At 58.6% G+C, this 20,287-nt stretch overlaps 2 protein-coding genes across 4 annotated transcripts in view; one reads left to right on the top strand and one right to left on the bottom strand.

Annotated features, from left to right (window-relative positions):
- The window catches only part of ENTREP2 (endosomal transmembrane epsin interactor 2), a 133,212-nt gene extending 116,361 nt beyond the window's left edge, over positions 1-16,851 (top strand). For 2 of the 3 annotated variants that reach the window (XM_087829221.1, XM_087829223.1), the window contains 7 exons: positions 1,982-2,089; positions 8,645-8,805; positions 9,366-9,504; positions 11,170-11,245; positions 12,899-13,150; positions 14,553-14,612; positions 15,593-16,851. In XM_087829221.1, coding sequence (XP_087685347.1) covers positions 1,982-2,089; positions 8,645-8,805; positions 9,366-9,504; positions 11,170-11,245; positions 12,899-13,150; positions 14,553-14,612; positions 15,593-15,915 — 1,119 coding nt within the window. In that variant the 3' untranslated portion in view covers positions 15,916-16,851. The remainder of the gene's footprint in view (positions 1-1,981; positions 2,090-8,644; positions 8,806-9,365; positions 9,505-11,169; positions 11,246-12,898; positions 13,151-14,552; positions 14,613-15,592) is intronic. The other variant, XM_087829222.1, reaches the window with a different exon arrangement.
- Positions 16,852-19,757: 2,906 nt separating this feature from the next.
- APBA2 (amyloid beta precursor protein binding family A member 2) overlaps positions 19,758-20,287 on the bottom strand; it is a 37,116-nt gene continuing 36,586 nt past the window's right edge. The window contains exon 12 of the mRNA XM_087829219.1: positions 19,758-20,031. Coding sequence (XP_087685345.1) covers positions 19,960-20,031 — 72 coding nt within the window. The 3' untranslated portion in view covers positions 19,758-19,959. The remainder of the gene's footprint in view (positions 20,032-20,287) is intronic.

Here is a 20,287-nt window from a genome sequence, read left to right as displayed (position 1 = left end):
CACAGCAAGGCCAGCACTCACTGAAATTTTGGGAGATCGCAAATGGGGGTGCCTGGTCTTGAAACGAGAGCTTCCATAGGTGCGTCCACGAAGCACTTCCCCTCCCCACAGGACCGCCTGATTTGGGCGCCTTTTGTGGGGGATCCGTGTTTGGACTCCAAAGACCTTTGCATGCAAGAGCTGCTTTCTGCAGGGACTGATTCAATGGCCTGGGACCTGTGCTCACCACTCGAGAAGGTTTATGGGGAAAAGTCACACATTCAACGCAACACAACACACACATCCCTTAAATGTGCAGGGGATGCTGACTGGCATGGTCTCGCTCCTGCTCCCCGAACTTCCCCGCTGCTTTGCTAAAATCCCGTTTCTCCACATTTAAGTCCTATTGCTGCCACGAAAGACCCGTGAAGATAGCCCTGTGTCGTGTCATTGGATAATTACCATAAATTAGAATAATTCCAATAAAGCCCAGCCCTGTCCGTTGTTAATTATAACACACCTACGGTTGCTGTTGGCCAGCGGTCATGTCATTTCTTTTATACTAACGGCCTTCCCCCACCTTCCATCACTATACCTTGGCTGATAATGTTCTCCTGTGAAATCTCTTTAAAAAAAAAGCTGTGGAAAACCTGATGAATGAGTTAATAGAAATTAATAAGACCATTTGTCCTTTGGACAGCAGTATTTCCAACAACCGAAGGAATCAGTCCTGAATTTGTAATGTTTCTTAATATGTAATTTCTCATGACCGTCACCCTGCGCTGTTAATTGTGTTATTAATATTCCAAATGTACTTGGGCTGGACTTTCAAAAGAATTCATCATTTGTAGGTTTATCTGAGTAAAGCTTTCCCCCCACCTTGTGTGTGTTTTATACGTGATTCGTCATATACACGATTTCCCTGATTGTATTGGCATTCAGATGCAGGTGGCCACAGTGACAGGCCTGCCTTGTCTTCCCACCTGCTGTTTGGATGGACCCTGTGGAGATTTTATACCATGTGGGTGTCAGGGCTGGTCGGGGACTGTCTGGTTGAGCTGTCGTAAGGCAGAGATAAAGGCATTTTTTTAAGCCAGTAGCAGAATTCTGAAGAAATTCCAGGCGGTGTATAGTTAGCTAGAAAAAAGCCAAGCATTTGAACAGCTGCAGAAAGGAGGCGGGAAATGACGTCTCTTTGGCATTTGTTTGAACTGATCACACCCGGTGAGACTCAAAGCAGCGTCGGCCTTGCTGTGCCCATCCAATCAAAGCGTTCGGATTTGGGTTTATTTTCTGCGGGGAGTTTTATCTGGGTGCAGATGAGAGTACATACAAAATTAACGTGCATTTCAGAAGGGCGTAGTAAGCTGGACCTCGTGGACATTAAAAGCTTTTGTTCTGTGAAACCTATGCGAAGGGGGTGGAGGTGACAAGCTTGAGACTGGGGAAGATGTTTGCAAACCATACATATGACAAAGGAATAGGCTCTGGAACGCATCCAGGGCTCTCAAACTTCTTAGCGCCTAAGAATAAATAATTCGATGGGCAGTGCAGGAAAAGAAAGGAACGGGTCCATAGGTGGGCCAGTTTTTTTTTTGTTTTTTTTTTGCTTTTTTGGTTTTGTTTTACTTACTAGATTACTGGGTGTTTGTTTTGGTTTTTTTTAAATAAAGGATATAACTCAGGAACAGCCAGATGGAAGAGCTGCATGGGGCTGGGCATGGGGGCGGAGCTATGGGAAGTGGGTGGGGCTTCGGTGCCCTCTCCAGGCAGCCATGCCCCCCAGTGTCCCATGTGCGTCTACCTGAAGCTCTCTGACCTTGTCCTTGGGTTTCTACAGAGGCTTCAGTTCATAGGCAGATAAACAGAACAAAAACCACAAAAGAGAACCTCCGGGAACCAGAGGCAGTTGGCAGACTGATCCTGGACTTGACGGAAATGCCGAGGCCCCGCCACCGGGGCTGCCACGGTGAGGCTGACCTTGTCCCGTCTCCCCCCGCAGGACCTGCTCTTCAGCGTGTGCGCCCTCAATGTGCTGTCCACCATTGTCTGCGCCTTGGCCACCGCCATGTGCTGTATGCAGATGGTCTCCTCCGACATCCTGCGCATGGTGAGTGGCCCTCCGGCCGGGTGCAAACCCACGTGGTGGGGGACATCCTGGCTGCCAGCCGGAAGCCCCGAGGACAGTGCGTCCTGATGGCCCCGATGCTTGCAGACCCGTGGAGGTCACCGCATGCCGTCCTCTGAAAGACAGGGAATTTGCATTTGGTGCCATCGGTGTGTTTACTTAAGGCGTTGCTGGAGTTTCTCGCTGACAGAGTCCTGCTGCCTCACTGTGTGCCCCTGAGGAATCACACTGACAGTCCTGTAGTCCAGACACCCCCAGGGCCCCCTCCAGGGCTCAGCTCCTTCCGAAGCCTTCAGATTCCCTTTTAACGCAGGAAGGTTGTTGAGAGGATGAGTTCCTCTCAAATGAAGAAACTGCTCGTCTGTGCCCTGTGGATGTGCTGGTTGACCCTGAGCTGGTGCCCAGTGGCAGGCGCCTGGCCGGCCGTCCTTCAGCCCTCGGGCCAGGGCCTTACAGGAAAAACTGCTGCTCCCGTGGGGGGAGCAAAGAGGCCAGGAACCGGGGTCACACACTCGTTCATACACGTTTAAAAACGCGCAGTAACTAAAGAAGGCGCTGTGTTATTTCAGCATTACGGGGCGCGGCCCACTGCTCAGTAGGTTTCCCCTAAGGTCAGTGCAATAGAGGACTCAATGGGGAGATGGTGTTTGATGCTGCGGGTAGGAGTTCTCTCTCTGTGTGTGTCTCTGTCTTTGTTCTCTGTCTCTGTGTCTCTGTCTCTCTGTCCCTTTTACTCTCTGTCCCTCCCCCTCTCCTCCCTCCCTCTCCTCTCTTCCTCCCGCCCCCCCTTCAAGACCCTGCCTCCTCCGCAGTGTTTTCTGCATCTCACGAAAGAAAGAGTCACTCTGGTGGTCGCCTGTTTTATTTGTTCCTCCATGTCCACCCGGTGGCAGTACGTCTGCTAATTGACACACAGGGCCGTGGAGCGTCGTGATCAAGACATTAAAAATGCATTGCTTCTAGTTGCACGTGGCGGGCGGCCTTTGTCGCGGTGCCAGTCCCCGCGGCTCTCACGGCTGGCCTTTTCGAGGGGTCCCGGTTCCGAGAGGTGTCTAATTAAGCACTGTGGCCTCGCCGATTTTCCCCGGCGGGCTGTGTGAAGGAAGGTTACGTACTGGGGCCCTCCTCCCCTCGGCAGGTTTTACTGTTGATCTGTAAACATCACACCCGTCTGACCAGAGCTCACAGAGCCGAAGGGCTGTAAATGGGGAAAGTTTGTTCGCATGCCCTGGGCTCAAGCGTGAAAATGGAGATTGACGGCTAACCAGGAAAGAAGCCTGTCGTGGCCACGGTAGCAGATGCACTTAGAGCAGGTCCTTCTGTCACTCTGCCCTGGGGACTGTGAGCAGGCCTGAAATCCTGGGTCTGAAGTCAGTCACGCCTGGGTGGGAATCCCTCCCCTCCTATGAAGCGGGTGACTCCGGTCATGTCCCCGACCCTCCCTGAACCTGTCTCCCCACCTGTGGTGTGGCTCGAACTGGCTGCCTGGCGAGCACTGACTTTTATGTGTTGGAAATGTCAGTCCTCTATCGGGACGTGGCAGGGATGACCTTGAACGCCGCGTCCCCGGTGCCCTTCGTCCGTCATAAAGCAGCACTCGGACATACAGGGTTGCCTGTTGTAATTGCAACAGCTGCTATCAGGACCCCAGCTCTTTTCATCACTAAGGACTTTGTGGGTTCGTTTCCTGAGCCCCTGGCCCAGCAGTTGAAATCGGTGAGGTTCCTGCTGGTGAGTCCCTCTCCCTTTGTGAACAAGGGCTATGGGACAGGCAAGGCTCTGCTGCGGTCCCTCTAAGGCCGTGGTCACACTGTTAACCTGCAGAGCCCCAGGGACGCAGGGGAGAAATGGTGGCGTATGACCGTGGCCCTGTGTGGGACCATGACCTTGGGCACATCGCTGCCTGTTTGTCTCAGTTCCTCTGCTCTAAAAGGACGATTCATGCCCTGCTGTCCTCCCTGGGCCGCTGACAGGGTGTGTGACTGGGATTTGAAAAGGCATGGTGGTGGCCTGGCCGGTGTGGCCCGGTTGGTTGGGCGGCGTCCCATGCACCTGGAGGTCGCCTGTTCGATTCCCGATCAGGGCACATGCTCGGTTGTGGGCTCGATCCCCAGTCGGGGGCGTGCAGGAGGCAGCCGATCGATGTTTCACTCTCTCGTCAGTGTTTCTCTCTCCCCCTCTCCCTTCTCTCTCTCTCATCAGTTTTTTAAAAGCATGGTGGCCACGCGGGTCAGAGGCTGGGCCAGGCCGGCCACACAGGTGTGACCTAGACGTGGGATGGCCCAGGGGGGTCATGGTTGCACCGTGAGGGGTGGAACCTGGAACCGAGTTGCTCAGAAGGATGCCTGAGAAACTCTTTTTAATTAAAAAAAGTTATCCTTTGTTTTTTCCAGCTTTGTCGAGATGTAATTGGCTTTAATTTCCTGACTTCATTTCATTAGACTCTTTAATTAAAGGAGTAATATAGTATCACCAAAACAAGTAACATACCGAGATAGGCAAAGAAAACGGTAACAGCCTCCCTTCTCGCAGCCCGCTTTCCTGAGGAACCTGCAGGGGCCGTTCCGTGTCAAAATGTGATCACACTGCATGTTATTTCTGCAATTTGATCTTATAACCTGAAACTGTCACGTATTGCCCTTTAGGTCAATATTTAGAGAGCTTTTAAAAAGTATATTTTTGCCCGGCCTGGCGTGGCTCAGCGGTTGAGCGTCGACCTGGGATCCAGGCGATCGGGGTTCGATTCCCGGTCAGGGCACAGGCCCAGGTTGCGGGCTCGATCAATGACTCTCCCATCATTGATGTTTCTGTCTCTCTCTCTCCCTCTCCTTTCCTCTCTCTGAAATCAATAAAGATATATTTTAAAAATATATGTATTTTTAATTGATTTTAGAGAAGAAGGGAGAGGCGGAGAGAGAGAGAAACATCAATGAGGGAAACGTCCATCGGTTGCCTTCCGTACGTGCCCCAAGCAGGGACCAAACCCGAAACCCGGGCATGTGCCCTGACCCGGAATCGAACCGGCAACCTCTTGGTGCACAGGACGCTGAACCGACTGAGCCACACCAGCTGGGCGAGAGAGATGTCTTCCTATCTGCATTGCACCCTCGCAGAGATGGGACAAATTATTTCTGTTTTTTTGCGGATGCTCGAGTCGTTTCTGGTTTTGATCTGTGGTTTGGGCTCTGCCTCTGCAAATGGTGCTACAGTAGGTAAGGTCCTGTACGCGCGCCTCTGGCCCCTGGCCAGGTAGCCACGCCGCCTCTGCCCACAGCACGGTCCCCGCTGGAGCCCCTGCGGGTCACATTCTAGCAGTCGGGTCAGGAGCTTCCCAAGAGACAGTTGTGTCTGTCCCCAAACCAGTGTATACCAGCGGTATTCGGATTTACATAAACCAATGACATGTGAGCTCAACGGGAATTACGTCTATTACAACAAAATTGAGGACTTGGGCAAGGTTCAGGCAAAGAGGGTCACTGAACAGACGCTGTCATTTAGATGTGGGTTGCGATACAAACTGGAAAAATTCTAGGGGGTGTGGGCACACGCACTGCTTTAAATTTCAGGTCTGCTCTAAAAACACAGAAACGGGCGGTTAGACCGCGCCCCACGGGTGTGGTTTGTGCAGGAAGGGCCGCGGGCGCCCCACGGGGCAGACTGCGCCCCAGCGCACCCGCCCGCGCGCCGTTGCTCCTTCTGTCCTTGCTTCTGTGGGTCAGCATTTGGGGACAAACACCTTTTGCAGCTCACGTGATGCACTCGTGGCGACATGAGATGCAGAAAGTGATGCCTCCTGGCAGAATCGATAAAGCTGCATTCCTCGAAGACGTTCGGAAACAGCGGCAAAGGCAGGCTGGTGATAAAACTCAGTTTATGGATGTAGTTAAGCGGAGAAAGCTTTTACCTCCAGAGTGTCTGTGATCTCAGCTCTTCAGTTTTATTTCTTAGGTGTGATCTTTATCTCCCCACTTGCTTTATTGTCAGCCTCGGGGACGTCGCCTGCGGTTACATACGTCTCCTTTAGACACTGGCTCATTCAGCGTGTCCTTTGGTCTTGCCCCTCTGGTCGCAGGCTTTGTAAAGTCGGACCCCTGCAGGAAGGGCAGGAAGGGCTTTGCGTAACTAGGGCAACTGTGGGCCGGCCCACGGAGCAGTGAGGGGCCAGGGAGAGAGGCAGCCCCACCCCCACAGCCCCAGCATCACTCACGTGCACCCCCCCCCCCCCCATGCTGGCCCAGCTCCCCGCTGAGGCCGCTCTCCTGAGACCCACAGGGACCTTCCACCAGGCCTGGCTTCCATAGAAGCGCCTCACCTCGGGGTGGTAGGTGCTATGTATCTATCAGACTAGGACCCATGGGTGCCTGATGAATCTACAAAGGTAGTTACAGCAGACAGTTATAAAAATGATGCCCACACAGCGTGAACTTTGTATCTTGGCTTTGAATATGCAAATGAGTACTTGTCAACCTGTCTTTGGATCAGAGGCCATGATCTTCTCTGTGATCGTGGGTCTGTTTGGTGCACCGGGCAGTAACTTTAAAAATAGCCCTGCTGGGAGACTGGAGACTGGAGGCTGAGCTGGAGAGGAAAGGACCAAGGCAGAGGGATGTCAGAGGCTCTGGCCAAGGAGGGGATGACCAAGGGCGCATGGAGGTGTCACAGCCGAGGGGGTGCAGCTGTTGTCCACAGAACCAGGCTGGGCCCTGGGAATACAGAGTGGATAAGACATAGATGGACCCCAATATCCCAGTTAGACCCAGGCAGGAAAAGAACTCGCCCTTGGGATTTCAGCACAGTTCATATGGGGAGCTGGTTACCCAAGTGAGGAAGGTTCCCCAGGTGTCGCCCTGAGATGACACAGACCTGAAAACAACTGGGGAAGCAACGACCACCCCATGGAGTTGAGAGAACAGAAGGGGGGAAAGTGCGGAAGGAGCAGGACAAGAGGAACTCCATGCTCCTGCCTGCGTCCCACACTCCGTCTAGCGCCCCCTGCTGGCGGAACCTAACAGGAAGCTAGCTGCAAGGGAGTCCCGGAAATATGGTTTGTAGACTTCCAGCCCCAGTGTCGCAGAGTATGGTGGCCGAGGGCTTTGAGACAGACCCTGCCTTATGAAACAGATACTGATGGGATAGAGGGATGTCAGGCGTGACTTGCAGGTTCCTACTGCAGGGGCTGAGGAGCCAGGGTAAAGGCTCAGTTGGAAACCAACTGAGTCTGAGATGCGTCCACAAAGATGGGGCCAGCACAGCACTGGAAATGTGACCCGGAGCTTAGAGCAGAAGCGAGCCTGTCGCTTACCCTATGAAAAGCCCCTGGCGTGTGACAGCACTTACCTACTTCACCCTGCTAATGGGATCACCTGCACGGCTCACCTCTCTTGTGAAAATGCTTACTTTGCTCATTCCTGGTGGAATTGCACCTTTCGTAGGAAAGCATTTGCGCTTTTGCATTTCATGCTTGGGTATGCCATTGATTTTTCTAATTTCTGTAGACTTAATTCAGAATATTTCCCTGTTAGACCTCAAAGACATCTGGCCTCCTCCCAGCTGCCCAGCCTGGTGCAGTAAGCATCGGGGCGACCAGCTGACCAGGCGGAGGGTGGCAGACCCTCGCTCACCACGCCATCGAGTCACGTCTATTTCAGACAATAACACACAAAGCTGTGGGTCTGACCAGCTGGAGAGGCGCAAGTGCACTGTGCGTGTGAAGACCCATAGGGGCCACTTTTAGTCGGATGTGTTACTTGTTTGGACGTGGCCACCATTCTTTCTCCATTAGTTCAGAGCTTGCTAATGTCACAGCATTTGATCATGTTCAGATTTGTGGCCTCAGCCACATTTGTGCACAAATAAATGTCCTACCATCTCAACCTCTGTCCACTCCAGACCAGCCTGCTCACTGCTGCCAGAGGGCACGCACTACCATCCAGCCATAATAGCGCTGCTCCCCAGCTCCAGAACCCTCGCTGGCTCCCCAGTGCCCTTAGAATGAGGCATTAACTGCTAGAGCCTTATTTAAATTTGCTTTTCTTAAACACATCTTTCACTAGCTCACTAGTTCTTCTTGAGCCTGGAGCACAAGCCCACCCTTTGAAATCCTACCATCGTTCAGACCCATTCAGATGCATCTTCATTAAACCTTTGAAGACCCTGATTCCCATACTGTGCCTCCTCTCCTAATGGAACTGAGCAACTATGTGCTCAGTTGGTTGGGCCTAATCCTGGGCACTGAAAGGTGGCCGGTTCGATTCCTGGTCGGGGCATATGCCCGGGTTGTTGGCTCAATCCCGGAGGCTGCCGATGGCTGTTTTGCTGTCATGTTGATGTTTCTCTCTCTCCCTCTCCCTTCCTCCCTCTCTCAAAATCAATTTTAAAAATCTAAGTAAAAAAATAAAATGTGTGTTTAGCCGGCAAGGCTCGACAGTTTAAAAACTGTCAGTTCCAGGGGATTGTTAAAGCTTATGTGTAATTAGCTCAACCAGACACAAGCCACACAGGGTGTCCCCGGTAACTGTGAATCTCTCTGTTTTCTAGTTCCTTCCACAGAGGGCGCATTCCGCCAGCCCCGCCTGCGTGACCCCACACGGAACTGTTCTACACCAGACCCTGGACTTCGATGAGTTCGTCCCCCCTCTGCCGCCTCCCCCCTACTACCCTCCCGAGTACAGCTGCACGCCCACGGCCGACGCCCACAGGTGGGTCTGTCGTCAGTGCCTCAGTGACAGGGACTGACATCGGGGAAGGTGGGAGGTGATCGTTGGCACATACAAGTGGCAAAGGCCAGGCTCATTTTCAGTGCAGAAGCTGAGCAGAGGGGAGCAGGCGAGAAAAGCAGGTTTGGGTACAGAACAGAGCATGGCCCGCAGACGGGAAAGGGACTCGGAAATAGAAGTTTCGGAAACAAAACATAAAACCCAGCCAGTCATTGGCAGCTCTGTTACGTTCTCATGAAACCCAGAGCCGCTGTTGAATCACAGCCCCTGATAGCACATGTAAATGTTAATTAAAGATGGAATCAGCTGTAGGGTCGCTTTGATTTTAATAGACAGGGCCATCGAGTTGATTAAAAATGGTGCTATCTTCCCAGAAAACAACAGCTAAAACTGCCTATTGAATTAGGCTTTTATTTCGCAAACGCGATGAGTGTCCGACCAGGGGAAGCGGACAAGCGACGTTCTGATTGCTTTGAGAGAAATGTCACCGCGCGGGCTGCTCCCCGGTGAGTGACAGACGGTCGATGGTTCTGCCTTCGCAGGGGCCTCCACCTGGACTTCACTCCCTCTCCGTTCAGCACTTTGTATGACGTTGTCGCCATCAACAGCCCGGGCCTGCTGTACCCCGCTGAGCTGCCCCCGCCCTACGAGGCCGTGGTGGGCCCGAGCCCAGCCAGCCAGGTGAGGCCGGGGCCTAGACAAGCGGCTCCCTGTACGGGGCCGGCTGCCTGCACGTGCCCCTCTCTGAGCCTCTCAATAGGCCTGTGGGTGCGGGTCTCATTAGCCCTGTGGTGGGCGGGGGCAGCAGGCTGAGGGCAGAGCCTGGCATCCAACCCCCATGTATGTGCCTTTTCCCCCAGTGTCTGAGCCTAACGCTGGCCTGTGTGTTTGGGGACACAGCATAGAAGTTGCTGGCACAGGCTCTAACCGTGGGGCTCCGGCCACCCAGGGGACTCTGGCCCGTGTCATTGTCACCTGGGAAGGTGAGACAGCAGTTGAGGATCGCTGGTCCTGCCCAAGGCCTGGCAGCTGCAGGGCAGGGAGGTGCCCTTCTCTGAGCTGGATTTGCCGGCCACACTCACACCCAGTCTCAGCGTGCCCAGCCCACCCCACCGCAGGCCCTCAGGAGATGTTGGCAAAGCCTCAGTTTCTCCGTCTGTAAAGTGGGGCTCATGACAGTAGTAAGCACACAGGGTGGAGTGGGGTGTTTGCAATGGACCCAGCCTGGGACTCGGCACATAGTTGGCTCCGACTCATCAGGGTCACTTGCCTTTTTTGGTTTTCTTGTCGAAGTAGCCAGGGTGGAGGCGTGGATGTCTGTCTGGCAAGGTCCCGTGGCACCCAGCGCAGGACAGAGCGGTTCAGGGCCATGCAGGTGGCCCTCGGGGGGCTTCAGGGATTGGGGGTAGGCATGGGGAGCACAGTGCTGAGCGGGGATGTGTGCGGGGAGCCGAGGAAACACGCTGAGAACCGGGCCAGTTCTGGGCCCCAACTCCAAGCAGAGGAGAGGGGACAAGCCATGGCCAGCAGTGAGGTTCCGAGGGCCCAGACTCGCGCACCTGTGGGCATCTCAGCGGCCGTGCAGCTCCCCTGACCTGCATCCCCACCTGGTCACCACCCATACCTGACCCAGACCCTCTAATGTCATCTCCCCCTCTCCTTGCTGCCCCTTTGAGATCAAGGGCCCAGGGGCAGGTTGGCCAGGTGGCTGTGCCCGCCCTTCCCCCAGCCACCCACTGGGAGGTCCCGGCCCTAAGGAACCTCTGTGGGTGGGGATGGGTTGGGACTCAGCCTCGGAAACCTCTAGAGACAGTCGCGTCTACAAAGGTGACCCGTACTGGGTGGAATTTCCTTGCAGGGAGACATAGCCACAGAGCTTCCAAAGAAAGGGAAATGGGGCAGTTGGGCTCACTTAGCTCAAGGCCAATCGAGTTTTAATTACGGGACGGTCAGCCTAGCGCTGTCTGGGGATATGGGAAGGTGGGCTCTGAGTGTCCCACGTTAGGTTATCCCGGGGCCCCTTCTCCAGCACCCCCACCCCCTCTCCTGCAAGAGCCCCTCTGGGCCGTTATTGCTAAACTCAGGTTTCAACTTAAAGTCGATGCCACAAATATATTTTTTCTCCCCGGTTTCCACTGCCCTTGTATTTCATGGAAAACGCTGTGGGAACCGGGCAGCTACTCCCCCAGGGCGCTCGTGAGGGGTGGCTTTAGGCGCCAGGCAAGGCCAAGTTCAGATGAAACCCTGGCACCTGCTTGTGAGAGGTGACAGATGTGCTCCCAGGAGCTGGCTCCTCGCGGGTCCTGGTTTGACGCCTCCCTCACTGCCTTCTCTTTCCTGCTGTAGCTCCCGAGTACAGATCAGCAGGCAGCCGACACCGGCTCCCGGGACCCCAACGCTGCCACTGGCTTCAGCACACAAGGTAAATCTTTCCCCGTCAGGACTGGAGATGAGAAGTTTATACTTTGCAAAGGAGGCCGCTTTCCCTCCCCTCGCTGCACCCCCCCATCCATTCCGTACTCTCGACGGCACGGACTTGGCCGCAGCCTGTCTGTGGAGCTCCCTGCAGGCCCCCCATTCCCACTGATGACAGGAGCCGGCGAGATCCCCAGAGTGTCCTCAGCTTTGTAATGTAGGTGAACACAGAGCACACACTGTGAAGTTCGAGCACCTTCTTACTTGTCCACTCGTAGGTCAGCCTTTTGTCCGTGTTTTACTCTTCCAGTGTTTTTTCGTAGATTTATAATATCTGTTAAATTGAGATGCGAGAAAGTGCGTCCGAGTCGCACTCACCCGACTTGTGTGCGGTTTGCACTTGCCCGGGCCCCGGGTGCCTTTGCTGAACCTGAGTCTCCAATTTCATTTTTAATTCTCACCTGCGGATATGTTTGTATTGATTTGAGAGAAACATTGATGTGAGAGGGGAACATCGGTTGGTTGCCTCCCGTATGCGCCCCGACCGGGGACTGAACCTGCAACCTGGGCGCTTGCCCCGACCGCAAATCGAACCCGTGACCTTTTGGTGCAGGAACAGCATCCAAGCAACTGAGCCATGCTGGTCAGGGCTGTTTTTTCGTTGTTGTCAAATCTATTAGGCTTTTCCTTCATATCCGGCTTACAAAGTCCTTCTCTGCCCCAAGGTTGTACATTTACTTTTGTAGATTTTCTTCCCCCGTTTGGGGGGTCTTTTAGAAAAGCATTAACCATGCTGAAGAATTTGCATGTGAGCATCTGGTGCGGGAGGCCTGGGCCACCTTCCTGTTTTTCCAAATGCTCCCTGATCCCAAACATCCAGTGAGGTGCGGTGGCCGAGGGTGGCGGGTAGAGGAAGCAGCCCCGGGAACTGCGTCCCAGGCCCTGAGGTGCGAGCAGGTCCCCGGGGGTCCTGTTGAAACAGATTCAGGTTCTGCCTCCCCTCCCCAGGCCGAGAGCAGTGTCCACACAGCGGGGGCATCAGAACCCCCTGGGGGCTTGGTTGAGCCCTGCGGGCCCCGCCCTCCCCCGGGGTTTGTGACTCTGAGGGGCTGGGGCGGGGCTGAGAACCCGCATTTCTGACACACTCCCAGGTACCTGGGCTTCTAGAGCCGGCCGGGCATCCCTGGGCGGTGGCCCCACTGCCTGCCCAGGGGCTGCACTCCAGGAGCGGCTGGCACCCTGCCTGGGGCGTGGGTTTTCAGGTCCACCCCGACCGGCGGGGATGCCCTGGTGTCCCCACGGTCTCTGCCTGGGCCCTGCTCACCCAGCATCCTGCCACCCCGCTGTCCAGACCGTCACACCTGCCAAGGGCTGCCCTGGATGGCGCCCTGTCTGGTTCCTGACTTCTGGGCATCTGTGGCATGTAAAGTGCCCCACACACCCCTCCTGGAATGATTCTCGGGAGGTGACCTGTTCCCCCAACTTTTCTGCACATAGAGCATTGGCCACCCCGCTCAGTGTTTCCACGCCCCCAGGGTCACAGCGTGTGCCCAGGCTGCCCACACCCTGGGGAGGGCTCTGATGGGTGTGTGGCAGACACCGTCCCTGCACCGGGTGGTGCTGTGTCACCTGGGCTAACGCTGTGTTCCTTGCCTTGCAGCACCTGCCGAGAGCGCGAGCCTCCCCGTGTCCGAGGGTGCCACCGCGCCGGGCCCAAGCCGTCTCTCCCCTGGCGGCCCTGCGGGTGCCCTGCCACCAGCCCCTCACCCTGGCCTCCCCTCCCCCGAGGGCCCGGACCAAGGCACACGGGTGCGTCAGGGTCCTGGTCGAGTCACCCGGTCCACCAGCGACCCTACCTCGTGCTCATCCAGGGCAGCAGGTAAGGGTGACCGAGCCCACCTGTGTCCCCTGCGTGTGTCTGGCTCTGCCCTGAGCACCCCAGGCCTCGGCAACCCCCTAGGCCCAAGGCCAGGCCCTGAGAGCCTGCCCGGGGCCACTGTGAGAACGGGGTCTGATGCTCCAGGTCCCTAAGGGAGGTGGACAGTTGGGGGCCCAGTTGTGCCACCGCCAGGCTTGCTGCTGTGGCCAAGGAAGGGAGATGGGAAGTTGGGGGAGATGAGAGCCCACCGGGAGCGTCAGCCAGACCCCGGCCTGAGCCTCCAGGCTGCACCAGCTCTGGGCCCAGGAAGGGCCGAGGGTCAGGCTTTATCCAGCCGTTAGCCTTGCTGGGCTCCACCCGCGCTGGCCTGGGCTGTGCCCCTTGACGCCTGCCGCTGTGGCCGGCCAGACTGCCTGGTGGTCAGAACCACCCCACGTGACTCTCAGAGTGGGCACTGCCCTCCCTGGGCTGAGGACCTGGCGCCAGGGTCCCTGTGCCCCACATCCCAGGAGTTTGTATTTCCCACTGGGGGCTGCCAGGAGGACGGGGTCTGAAGTTGGAAAACCGGCCGCCTCCTGGGTCACTGCTGGGGGAGGGGAGGGTGGCCAGGCTGTTGCTGTGAAGATGGGTGGCCTTGGACCACGGTGCCACTGCCGTGGGCACTTTGTCATAGATGGAGGTAAATGACCCCTTAGAGGTCCCGTGGGGCCCTGGACCAGTCTCGCCCGAGGGGTCTTGCTCAGCTGGACCCTAAATAGAATAGGTCCCAGGGGAATTGCCCCGGAGAGGAATCAGGAGCCCACAAGGTCACTGCCTGGAAATGTTGAATTTGCGCCTGCGGGTCCCTGGGCCACGGTCCCTGTCTCTGTCCCCTCCCTCCACCCGCTTGCCAGCTCACATAGGTGGGGCCCGAACATGCTTCTCCGGGGGTGTCCCGGGCTCACACCTTCTCTCCGCCCTGTCAGAGTGAACCCGAGTCCACGTTCAGACACCGAGGGTCAGGGAGGACCCCACGCACGTGCGGGACCCGCTCTGTGGCCCCTGGCGGCGGTCTTTGGCCCGTCCCCTCTCAGTGACGTCCATGCTCTGCAAACCAGGACATTTAGGGAGGGAGAGCAGAGTGGGTGTGACCCCAGGTGTCACAGTGTCTTCTCTGCGTCCCCCACCCCACGCTGCCTCACGGGCCAAATGGGACGGAGGCACCTGCCTCCGAGGTCCCCGCAGACCCCGAGGCGGATGGTACCGAGGGAGGGGCGGTTGGTTTGTGGCCCTGGTGATGCCCGCCCCGGGGACACGGCCTGCCGTGCGGGTGCCAGGGCGGGGCTGCTGCTCGCCGCCTGCGTGGGCCTTGGTGGCTCTCGGCCACGGGAGGTTGTGTGGTGTTAGGAGAGCCCTTTGCCTTTCCTGCGCTAACTGAATCGTCTCTGTGGCTGAGACGGTGCCTCCGGCAGCCCGGACCTGGAAGCGGGACCGTCTCGGGCTGCTCCGGGCACCGGTGAGCCCCTTGTTTCCTAAAAACACTTGGACACCTGCTGCGAAACGGGGAGGCAGGGCGACTAGTGGTCCTCGGCTGCCTGGGGCTAAATCCAGCTCCTCACAGCGCCCCCCAGAGCGCGGGGTCTCCGCTGTCTGGGCTTTGAGGGCACAGCCCCCCCGCCCTTCGCTCTGGGTGGGGCATCAGAGGCTGCGAGTGTCACACACAGATGCTGCCGGCCTTGCCGTGTTGATGACACTCTGGAGGAGCGTGGGCCCCACGCAAGAGTGTTTGTTCCTCAGGCGTCATCGTGGGCTTTCTGGTTGTAAAATACCCCCGACCCAGGATGCGTTTCTTTCGTGTCACTTGAAACGTAAACAGGGCAGGGCAGGCTTTAACGTGGCCGTTGGTGCGTCGGTCACTGGGAGTGACATGAGACCAGTGCCAGTGGTCATTCAGGGGGCCATCCGGCCGGCGTGGGCCCTGTTGGGAGCTGGTGCCGTGTCCCTGCCCTTGGCCTGCTGGGCACTGGGACAGGGCCCTGGGCGCTCTGAGCTCTGCGGCCCGTCGGGGCTGCCATCCGCTCGAGGCGGTGGCGGGGTCTCTCCTTGAGCCCTGGTCTCGAGGCAGACGTGTCTGCAGATGCCATCAGCCCCACGAGGGCACAGCATTGCCCTGCTGTGAGCTCCAAGATTCTAGCAGGGGGACAGAGGGGGACCCTGCCCTGACGGCCTCCTCTCCCCGGCCCGCTCTGGTTGTGCCCGTCTGCAGTCAGCTCCTGGAAGCCGCAGCCCCTGCGGTTCGATGCCATCTTAGCTCACACCAGGGAGAGACGGGACAGCGGAAGCAGGGAAATGCCCAGGCGCCAACCCAGGACCGAGACTCCCAGCAGAAGGCGCGCCCCAAGCTGCTGTGTCGGCTTTTCAGGAATTTGTTGGGCAGCTGCTTGTGTCCTGTTTCCGTTCGGGTTCTCAGATGTTCTCTTTTCCCTTGACTTCCAGTCTCCCGGTCTCGCTCTGTCACGGTGGCCTGTGCCCGGCGGCACCCGCCTTCCCCACCCGGGGACGCAGACACCCGGAAACCCCAGCAGCGCCCAGAGCCCGAGGCTTCGCGCGTGGTCTCCAAAGAGCGGCCGCGCTCCGTGGTGGACAGCAAGGCCCACGCAGACGCCAGGGTTCTGGTGGCTAAATTTTTGGAACACTCCCACTGCCCCCTCCCTCCCGAGGTGCGGCGCGCGGTGGGCGCCATCCGCTCGGCGGTCGCCTCCGAGGAGCGCCACGTGGAGGAGGCCATCTTCAGCGCGGCCGTCCTGGACCAGGTGTGACAGTCACAGGTGTAGACGCTGACACGGACAGGCCTGGGGTCACACTGGACTTGCTGGAGGCCCCTGTGCTCGTGGGAAGGACCTCGGGGGATCCAGTCGATCGTTTACTTGGGGGGGGGGGCATGTCCGTCCCTGGACTGGACTGTCACACAGAGAAGGACTGTCCCCTCATGTCCCTCGTGAACTTCTGGGTTTGTCCAGCACGGAGCCCCTTGGACTGACCAGCGTCACAGAACCCAGGTGACTGTCGTGTCAGGAAGACACCAAGTATTTTCAAAACCAGGATTCTCCCCTCCCCCGATCTGGTTTCGTGCGACGTGGACAGAGGGGACATTGAGCAGTGAGGCCATTTTCTCCAGTGGTTTGTGTCACTCGGTCATCAGCCTTGTATCGTATGCCGACGTGAAAGGAAACCGGGAGTCTGAGCAGAGGCGCGGCCTGGGCCCGGCTTCCTGCCCACGGGGCTGCAGGCCATGTGCTGACAAACATGATGGGGACCGCGGGGGACCCCCGTCTCTCTCGGCCCCCCCGCCGTGGGGTGCCTTCCTCTGGCTCTCCCCCCACTAACCGTGTTGTTGAATCCGTAACAATGAGCACCTGCGACAAGCTGCGGACTCTCCGGCCCCCTCGGATCTGCCGGCCTCGGAGGGCGGTGGCCTGGGGCAGGAGCCCGTATCTCCCCAGCCGGCGTCTCCTGAGGAAGCAGGTCCCCGACAGCCCAGCCGGGTGGCAGCAGCCGCGTCGCCGTTAGAGGACACAGGTTGTCAACCATTTCTTTGCAGAAAACACCCAGCGAGTCGGGTGCAGGAGCAGACAGGCCCGGCCTCCTCGGACGGCAGCTCGGGCCCCTTTCCACCAGCGGCAGCCACTTCCCGGCCGTCGGCCCGGAGCAGCCCTGTCCTCGAGGGCAACGCCCGGCCTGCGCCACCCACACCAGCAGCCGTCAGCACCTGAACTGTCACTGTGGCCCAGGGCCCCCGGCATCGGACAAGGCAGGAGCGCCCGCGGCCTGCCGTGCGCACTGGGCGGGCTGCCCTCCCTTCTGCGCTGGGGCCCCAGCGGCCGATGCGTCGTCGTCAGGAGCTGAGAAGGGGGCTGGCGTCCAGCCCAGAGGCTGCAGCCCAGGAACGGAGGCGACGGTCGGCTGTGAGCGCCGCCCCCCCGGTGAGAGCTGGAGCTACAACCCGCCTCCAGGACCAGCACTTCCCTCGGGACGCGGGGGGTAAGTCCACGAGCGCTTCCCCGGACGGTAGGTGGGAAATCTGTTGTTTGTCTCAGCTGCGGGCTCCTCACCTCCCCAAGCAGGTCCCTGAACAGTCAGGTGGTGACTTCTCCGCGGGGCCTTCTCAGCGTCTCAGGTCTTCGGTGTCGCAGTGTCCCCGGGCCAGGCCCCCTGTACCTCCCACCCCAACCTCTGGGGCGGAGCTCGGGCTTGTGCGTTTAATGGAGCAGCCAGGGTGAGGGGCCTGGGCGACTGGCCCGGTGCCGAGTCATCTGCGTCTCCCGCCTTTTCCGTCCCCCGCGCCTGCCTCCGCAGCCCCGTAAGGGCCAGTGGCCGGCCGGCGGAGCCCGCGCTGTTGGCCCCTCAGCTCGCTGCCCACACGCTCCCCCGCCCAGCTCTGCGTCTGCTCTCGCAGCAAACTCGGCTCCCCACTGTCCTACGCCTGGGCTAGAACCCGCGCACTTGCTCAGCGCCCCACTTCCGGGAAAGGTCCTAGGAAGAGAGGTGTGGTTAGAGCCCCTGGGAATGGGCCCGGGGTCCCACTCACCACCCTGGACCCCTCAACCCTGCTCTGCTCACCAGGGACCCCAGACCACGTGGGAGCAACCAAGGGGGAGGCTGGCTTCCTCCTCTCACGGGTACACTCTCTCCCTGTCTCCCCAGGAGAGCATGGGGGACCCCCACCTGCAGGGACCCCCACCTGCACAGGCCTGGGGCCTGGGCACTCTCCCTGCCCTCCCCGTAACCCAAAGGGGGCCGGCCCAGGGTGGGTAACTGCCATTGACCCTGGCCCGGGGGCCGTTAGGACGCTGAGGTGGGGGAGCTCTGGACCCCACCTCCATGGCAGGCTGGGGGTGTTGGACTCGGCCACGTAACTGCCGGTGGCAAAGGGTGTCACAGAAGCGTCTTCCAAATGGATACCCGCCCCCCCAGCTGCACTGATTCACAAGTGCTGCTATTAAGGCAGAATTTGTGGGAAATTGTTTTCAGGCCACAGGAGACCTGTTTGTACAGCTTGGAGGTTGCATTTATTTAATATACCTCGAGGGGTTTTCAGAATGATCAATGTTTTAATAAAACTATTTCTGGCCTCTGCACCTGAGGGCTGACTCGGGCAGACACAGCAGGGAAGAGCCCGTCCGCATTGCTGGTGAGCGGGATCCCGAGGGAGGGCGCAGGCTGGGCTCCGGGAGGCTGGCCGGGCAGTGCAGGGCACCCTGGGCCGCCCGGCTGTGCTTCTCAGCACCTCTTGGGGGCGTTGGGGGGAGGGGGCAGGTGCCCAGACAATGTAGGTGCAGCCAGTGCTGGCCCATTGCCGCCCCTTCCTGCACGTGCCCTCCAGGATTGCAGCCCCCGGCTCAAAGCTCTTGAATTTGGATTTTTTATGTGCATCACTGGGTGGGTCCCCCACCCTTGCCTGCATGTCACTTGTTAGCTGTTGGTTTCCCCTCAGGGTCCTGCTCACCAGCCTTGTCTTGGGCACCGCAGGGACGTACCCCTGACTCTCCAGGGACGCTCCTGTTCATCACATCACCCAAGGGTGTGGCCACCCCTGAACACTTCCTCACTGGCCCACAGCAGGGAGTGAGACTGCCTGTGGGTGGCCAAAGGTGGGTCCTGTTGTCCAAGGTCCCCAGGCCTTGTGACCCCAGCTAACGTTCACACTGCCTCCCCACCCCAGGTGACCCCAGGACTGTGGCCACAGAGAAAGATAAATGAGGGGAGTCCTGCTGTCATTCAAGACAGGCTGCCAGGGACCCACAGGTAAGGAGATGCTGGGGAGGGTGGTCCGACTGCATTACACACATGTGCGCCTCTCCCTCCCTCCCTGGGCAGCCTGGTGACCTGGCCCCATCGCTGACCCTCCAGCCACCGCGGGGCCTGGCTGCCCTGGCACCTGGAGCGCCCCCTGCCGACCTGGTCGGGGAGAGCTCTCGAGGCGCCAGAAGGGACGCTAAGCAGGCACCAGGTCACCACACTCCTCGAACCCCGGGGTGGACACCAGTAGTGAGTGGAAGGTGTGGCGTCGGCGCCTCTGTTAACAAACGGGCCACGCAGACAGCGTTCGTGGTGACGTCGGGTTTATTAGTGGTATCGCGAGTCTTCCTAAGGCGGCTGCATGCAACACACAGGTCACTCCGTGTAAGGCTTCTTATCACAGTGTATCTCAGGGCCTGGGCCGGGGGCTTCCAGGCGCAGGCGTCGGGGAACTGAGCTCTAGGGCTGGGCTAGACTACGCTGGAGTTATGTACACACCCCACTGCTGCTCGCGGCGACCGCGCCCGGCCCCGGGGGTGCGGGGGCGAGGTGTCTGCGGGGAGCACGCGTGTGTAGAGGGATTGTCAGTAGAGGGCCACGGCCCAGGCTGCCCTCCTCGTCTCGGGGATGCGAGTGCCCAGGTGACGATGGGCAGCCGGTGTGGTCACGGGTCATCTGAAGGCCCTTGAGTCTGAAGAACGGCTTTAAAAGTCCAACAGTGGTGTTTCCTAAGTAACTGGCATTTGATGTGACCACCAGCCCGTGTTTAACTCAGGAACGGCTCCTTCTCAAAGTCCAACACAGTCGTGCTCCCAAACCTCGCTTACGGGAGAGCCGGGCAGCGCACTTCCTCGGACGACGCCAGCAGCCCGTCGGGGGCCTCCCTCCACGGCCACGGGAGGACCGACCACACCACAGAGGTACACACACACCTTGTCAGTCGCGATGAGAACAGATCGGGACGCAGCAAACACGACTGTCCACGGGGACTGTTCCTGGGACTCTCCTCTGTAAAGACAGGCCCTGCAGGGTCCCTGGCGGGCCGTGGGCTCCGGTCCTGGGTCCTAGATGTACAGCGGGGTCTCCTGGCCGGTGAGGAGCCGGAACATGGCGGCGGGCATGGTTTTCATGTGGATCTGCCAACGAGAGAGGGGCTGAAGCTCTCCCTGCCTCCCCACCGCCCACGGGTGTGACAGTCCCCGAGGGTTTTCTGGGTGCAGGAAGAATGACCGCTCATGGACAGAGTTCCTGACGCTCAGACTGTGACCCGGCCCCACCCAGGTCTTCAGCTGCTTTTACTTAAGGTGTAGTTCTCCCTGCAGCCCAAGCTGACGCCAGGCGGGGACGGAGGGGACCCTGGGCGGGGGCCCCTCGGCTGGGTCGGCACGTCTC

The sequence above is a fragment of the Miniopterus natalensis genome, chromosome 22, assembly GCF_054644295.1.
Source record: "Miniopterus natalensis isolate mMinNat1 chromosome 22, mMinNat1.hap1, whole genome shotgun sequence".
NCBI classification, from domain to species: Eukaryota; Metazoa; Chordata; class Mammalia; order Chiroptera; family Miniopteridae; genus Miniopterus; species Miniopterus natalensis.
This window is presented reverse-complemented; position numbering and strand designations above follow the sequence as displayed.